The sequence below is a fragment of the Octodon degus genome, unplaced genomic scaffold (assembly GCF_000260255.1).
Source record: "Octodon degus isolate 3935 unplaced genomic scaffold, OctDeg1.0 scaffold00055, whole genome shotgun sequence".
Classification (NCBI taxonomy): domain Eukaryota; kingdom Metazoa; phylum Chordata; class Mammalia; order Rodentia; family Octodontidae; genus Octodon; species Octodon degus.
Window position 1 is genome coordinate 4670501 of NW_004524631.1, and position 6650 is coordinate 4677150.

The 6650-nt window shown below is 42.1% G+C and overlaps 1 protein-coding gene across 1 annotated transcript in view; it reads left to right on the forward strand.

Annotated features, from left to right (window-relative positions):
• The window catches only part of Pld1 (phospholipase D1), a 172791-nt gene that overhangs the window by 94028 nt on the left and 72113 nt on the right, over positions 1-6650 (forward strand). Inside the window, exons 17-18 of the mRNA XM_004633552.2 lie at positions 4871-4999; positions 5703-5821. Of these exons, the coding sequence (XP_004633609.2) occupies positions 4871-4999; positions 5703-5821 (248 nt within the window). The remainder of the gene's footprint in view (positions 1-4870; positions 5000-5702; positions 5822-6650) is intronic.

Here is a 6650-nt window from a genome sequence, read left to right on the forward strand (position 1 = left end):
ATATATATAATTTATTTGGTGCAAGATCTCACTGCACAGCTCAAACTCATAGTGATCCTTCTATCTCAGCCTTCCCAGCACTGAAATTACAGGCACATGCCGCCACATCCAGTCTCAGTGGCTTGTTTGGCATCTGGGGCTGGCACAGCATGTGGTACTGGGGACCAAACCTCCGTCCTTGCACTTGTGAGGCAGGCACTTAGACTGCTGAGCTATCTCCCTATCCAAGGTCCCTAGCATTTTTTAAAAGTGCATTGATTCATTATGTGTAATAAACCAAAGCTCTAATATCATTTTTAACTTTTTGAGGTTTCTTGGTACAAGGAATGAAACTTAGCACCTTGCATTTGCCAGGCAGACAGTTATGTTGCTGAACTATATCCCTGGCCCTAAAATAGGTATTAAAAAATTAGGTATTTTTTAAGTCATAACAAGTTTGATAAACATTTTTATTTGGAAAGCATACACAGGAAGATGTTTTATTTCTATACTTGAGTATAGCTAGTGCTTGATCAGTTTGGGAACAACTCCCAGAAATTCCTATACTTGACAAAGCTTCAAAATCCTGAGAACTAGAAGGCCCTTCCACCATTCAAAGGGCCAAGTTAGGAGGTACACAGCTGCAAACATTAGAGCTAAAGAATCAGGAATGTGTCCAGAGAGGGCCTTGCAATCTTGACATGTGGCTTTCGTGGTTTGGAAGTGAGGTTGAAAATGAGATGGATGACTGAGGCTGCTGAACCGTGAGAGGTTCTGAACTATGACAGGTGTTAGTGTTGCTGACACTGGGATTAGGAGCAAATGAAAAAGATGTGACTCAGGTACTGAATGCATGAAGTAGCTCAGGCCAACCGCAGGCTTAGGTAGTGATCACTACAGTGGCCTGAGGATACAGACATGTTCAGTTTCTGTTCTTGATGGAAGATAGCTTGGCATCTGATCACAAGCCCTTCACCAATGAACTGGATGTGTGTCTAGTGAAGCATTTTTATTTAGAGAAACAGAGGAAGTAAGCAACCTAGATTTCAAAATAGGGAAATGAGGAAGAACGTAGTGAATGGTGTGTCCCTTTGTTGAAATTGTGCAAATCACAGAAACCTTAACTGGGGATAGAAAAATAAATGTCAAAGATTTACTTCATTTCCTGTGCACTTCAAAGAAGGTTGAATTTTACTCTTACATTTAAAAACTGCTGATCATTTTGTGGTAAGCAATATGAAATAGATGAGAGAGAAAATTAATTTTAAAACTTAGCTGTGATTTTTTTTTTCAAATTTGAATACGTAATGCGGGATAACAAGTAGTGATGTAAGCTGTTTTTAAACTCTGTTCTCCAGGATGTAGTATAAGGACTGTCTTACAGTTACTTGGTGCTACAGAAGAGTTTATTATCTAATAGAAATATAGATTTAAGTATTGGTAATTTTTATAGTTTAAAAATTGGTACCTTGGTAGTTCTTCAAGGGTCAGTAGTCCTCCTATAGGAGATGTTTGTGAAATGTCTTCCATAGATGTAAATCCTTATCCACAATTCCAAAATCCCAAACTTAAAAAAGAAAAAGATTTTTTTAAAATGTATAACTCATTTAGAACCTATATTGGAGCTGAGTACATAGAAACTGGTAAATACGTAGAGGTCTGTAATATTTTATATAGAATCAGATGTACTTCAGAAATCAGAAGGCTCTAGGCTTTAGAAGTATAATGCCTATACCCTGTTTTATATTATGCCTCCAGCAGGGTCCAGGAAATACCTAGACTGTGAACAAACTGTACTTGTGCAATATCAAATACAGTCAACAAAAATAATTTCTTATTAGTTTAAGCCAGATTATGCTAACAAATGGGTTAGGAAAAAAATGAGTTTTTAGAATTTTGGGAGTTTGAAATTGTGGTGAAGGATTAATTTGTGTAGATTGGGCTGGTAGGGTATACCAATACTAATTCATGGAGAGCCTTGCAAATTGGGCTGAGACATTGCCCCAAGGAGAAAGCATGGGATGGGAGATTCAAGTGAGGTGTTTTGAACCTCATAGAGACAAAGGGGGTCCATCTATGTTGTGCCAGTGGGCTCAGGATTGAAGTGAGTAGGAGAAAAAACTTTTTCCAAAGGAACATCAACAGAATTCCAGTATGGTTTGGGAAGTGGTGGTGGGAAAGGAGTGGAGAAGTTTGTTGGGAAGAGAAGAGCAAAGGTAACTGAGAGTGAGAGCCTGACTGTGAACAGAAAGAAATTTCAAGGGAGGACTTCACACAGTAGGGATGCTATGTTTCAGTGTTCAGAGTGATTTTAAAGTTTTGGTGGAACATCAGGAAAATCATGTCGCTGGAAGTGATTATAGGTCTGGTGCTCGAAAGAGAAGCCAGACCTGGAGGTATATGGTTAGGAATCCTTAGAAAAAGGCAGGACCAACTCAAAGGAAACAGTGTTTGGGAGCAGGAGGCAGGCAGGAAGGAGGAGGGTAGCCCAGAGAAATGGTAGAGGAGTGAAGCTCTGCAAGCAGAGGTGAGGAGGAGCGGGGCTGGCAAGGCCCAGAGACACAGGGCAAGAGCAGAAAGACACTGCTGTCATAAACTCCAGCAGCAGAGTCTTGGCTGCTGACAGAGAAGGATGACAAACTCCAGGCAGGATCGCTGCAGTTATGCAGTGGTTCGGGAGCTCGATACGGTCCGGTGAGCGACTTCGGGTCCGTGCAGCAGGTGCCCGCGCAGCCCTGTGCGGCTGGTGCAGCGACTGCTGAGGATTTGACCCTACACCCTTCATAGCCCATTGGCTGTGAGGCAGAACAGCATTTATTTGGAATATTTTATGTCTTGGCTGGAAACAAAACAAATCTGAATTATGAGCAGTTGAATTTGTTGGGAAGCAAGACGGTTTTATGAGATCTAGAATTTACTTTATTTCTTTCCCCCCTTAGGATAAGCAGTTATTAGATAAAAAAAAAAAATGAAGTTTTAAACAAGTGTGTGTGTTTATATAAAACCTTACTTTCTCAATTGATAAAAGCAAATTATATATTTTTAAAAATTGTGGAATTTGGCCCATTTTTAAAATCTCAGTTTCTTATCTCTAAGATTTTTCCTTTAATGATGTAATTTGCATACTATAAAGAGCCTGGCGATGAGAAAGAGATCTTCCAGTTCTTTTGTCTCAGTTTTCTTCAGCTGCAAAATAAATCACTGAAAGAGGTCAATAAAGTCTATTCTCAGGATGTACTGGAAATCGAACTCATGACCTTGTACTTTCCAGGTAGACCTTATGCCACTGAGCTACATCCTGAGCCTAAAATCTATTTTTTAACACTAGTTATGCTAGTCTTGGCAACTTAAGTCTTTTCTAATAGAAAATTCCCATAACCTTCAGCAGGTTAATGATTCAGTTCTAGATATAATAGCTGTGTGCAGCATTCATATAAACAATTTTGTTGTGCAAATATTTATTAATTGCCTTCTGGATGTCAGTAGCTACACCAGGATACTGTCCCCTCACCAGAGGAGCAGATACTCTTGCAGGGCAGAAGAGGGATCCTCATATTATTGCATGCCAGAGTAAGGGGCATTAGGGATGCAGTTCCTGGTAGGATGGCACAGAGGCTAGTGACCACCTCTCCCCACAGAGAAGGTCATCTGAAGGAGGTGATAGATATTGTGGCTCTTGAAGGATGTCCAGGAAATCAGACTAAAGGGAGGAAAGAGCATTCCAAGCAATAGGAATAATACACACAGTGCCCCTAGGCAAAGCAGAATAGCCCAGTGGTACTCTGGGGCCTGGGGCTCAGCGGGAGGAAGACAAGGACCAGAAAGATTGGCACTAAACTAGGAGGAGCTCTCTATGTCCTCTAAGGCCTTAAGACCTGTACCTCCTGTAGGTGATCAGTGATCCCAGAAGGCTTGTAAGCAACAAGCTTGCATTCGATAAGACAGCTGCAGGAGAGGGTGGTGGTGTGGATCTCTCCCTGGGTACTTTAAGCAGGACCATTTATCCATTCAGCAGTATTTTTGCATTCCATGTCTATTTGCCAAGTGCCTCTTGTGTGCCAAGTGCTGCATTTGTGATTTGTGTCTCTGCCAGTCATCCTGCTTTGATGTCTTGACGGTAAACAGATCCCCTGAAGTTATGAACTACTTAACTCGAAGTATGGGCCCTCATGTAAGGTGGTCTCCTAAAGCTCTCTGTGCCTTGCTACCGTAGATCGCTGCTTCCGAGCTTCAATCATGAGCTGCTATCTGTTGTATTTTTTCATGAGTGTCCTTTGTGATTTTAGAAATATAGAACATGAGGAGACCAAAATCTCTTAGTCGTCCTATGGGCCGAATTCTTCCTCTTACACTGTAGGAATCTCTGACCCTAACATAAGTCTGCATGTCATCTAGCTAGTTCATTCCATGCCAGAACCAGGAGAGTGTGCACAGGAGGTTGTTTTGATCTGAGCAGACAAGAATTCCATATTGGCTATGCGCCCCATTTGTGAGGAAAGAGAGGACGCCTGAATTCTTTCTTACCTAGTGTTTTGTGTTTCTCCAACCTCACCTTGCCTTGTTCTTGGGTTCCACCCTCCAGAGATCTTTATTCATTTACCCCTGTTGTAGGCATGTGGTGAGAACATGATGTTCAATTCCCTGAGAAAGTTACATTTTATTGGCAAATGATGGACCAGGGGATGGCCCAACTGGCCCCTAAAAAATAAACCTGTGGGAGTCCTAAAACCTTATCAGCTTTGATTCTCTAATCAAATGGACACACGCTACCCTAGTTAGGCTGTAAGAAAAGTTAGGACATGTTTAGGTGCTCTTTAAGTGCAAGGCGAGCCTCTGTCGCTGAGGCACTTCTGGCCCACGGTCTCTGAGTGAGTCCTTGCTGCATTCGCAGATACTGGCTCCATCCGCAGCTTACAGACTGGCGTGGGAGAGCTACATGGGGAGACCAGATTCTGGCATGGGAAGGACTACTGCAACTTTGTCTTCAAAGACTGGGTTCAACTGGATAAACCTTTTGCTGGCAAGTATCACGGGAGTGGCAGTAGGCTATAGTTCATCTTTTTTCTTTGAGCCATTCAATGAGTATGCATGTGCATGATCTAAATGCCTTATGTTTTGCTTTGTTTCATCTTTATTTAGCTCTGAGTATTTGGTAAAATTTTAGAAGCATGTTTTATATACACAAGGACTTTTCCTTATAGTCACAAAAAGAGAACACATAATGGAGCCATCCCATTGGAAAGCTGGAGATTTCTTACAGGCCTATTTTAGATAATAATCTGTTATGGCAGCTTTCCTTTGATCATCTTCTTTTATGCTTTTTTTTATATTCCAGCATTAGAATGGAACATTTTCAGATTATTACTGTGTTTATTTGTCTAAGAGGAAGTAGAGAGGGCACTGCATATGTAACCTGCCATTACTAGGTGGGATAAAAAAGAAAAATACATAAATCACACAGCTTTAGATAATTTGTCCCAGCTCATCTCTTGCCTTGCCTAGGGATGAGTAGAGTATAAAGGAAAAAGACTACAGGAGGTACATGGGTGCTGCATTCCTCAACATGAGATCTATGTTTCTGATTATAAAGATGTTTTCCCCAGAAATAGGTACACATAGACTTTATTTACAGGTTTCCTTTTACCTATTATAGTTGGGGTCAGAGGACCTCTGTCCCCAGCACAGAAGAGAGTGATAGATGCTTGCCTGCTGCCCCTGGGCAGATTTCATTGACAGGTACTCTACCCCCCGGATGCCCTGGCATGACATTGCCTCTGCAGTCCATGGGAAGGCAGCTCGAGATGTGGCACGCCACTTCATCCAGCGATGGAACTTCACAAAGGTACTGAACGTTGTCACTCATTCCACAAGGAGAGAGGCAGGCCCAGCCCTAGGAGAAACCCAGAGAGTTGGCAGGGAGGGGCTGCTGTGGCCACAGCTGTGGCCCTACTGCTGTCAAGTGCACTGTTAAGAGAGTGCTTGGGCCTCTTGACATTTAAAAAAAATGTTCTTGAGATTTCATACCTTGGACAATTCAAGTGTAGAGGAAACAGATGCTTCTGTCAGGGTCTGTAGTTTGCTTCTTTTAACATCTTGGGCTCTTAGTGTTGATGAAACATTTACCAGGCTGGGCTCAGTAGCCATGTGGATGGAGGGCTACAGTGGGGGACAGGAGTCTTGATTAGATGACAGGGCTCAGCAGTAGGCCCTTGCAAGCCTGGGATGGCACCAGGTTCATTCATTCAGCTAAGGATTCTGCAGGTTGGCTCTGCCAAGGTGAGTGGTATTGGGCGGTCCATGTTTCTTATCTCAGCATTGTGTCCTCAGTGGCGCCTTCTTTGCTGCAAGCCTTTAAGACCTTGTCTGGAGGTGCAAGCATTCACAAGTTCGTTGCAAGCATCCAGTGTGTGAAGGCTCCACTTTACTTATTTGTAATGATGAAGCATTATTCCTTGTGGTAATTAGGGCAGGTCATTAATTCTGTCTACAACTTACAGTCTCTATCATTCACATCAATATAAAATGTAGGGGAAGCTCTAATGGAAATATTTTAAACAAAAACAGAGGGGATGAGTAGATAAACAAAGCAGTATTGCTTTTAACCTTCTCTACTGTACTGCCAAACCTTAAAAACACTGCTAGTATCGTAGTTGGACTTTTTTATTTGTACT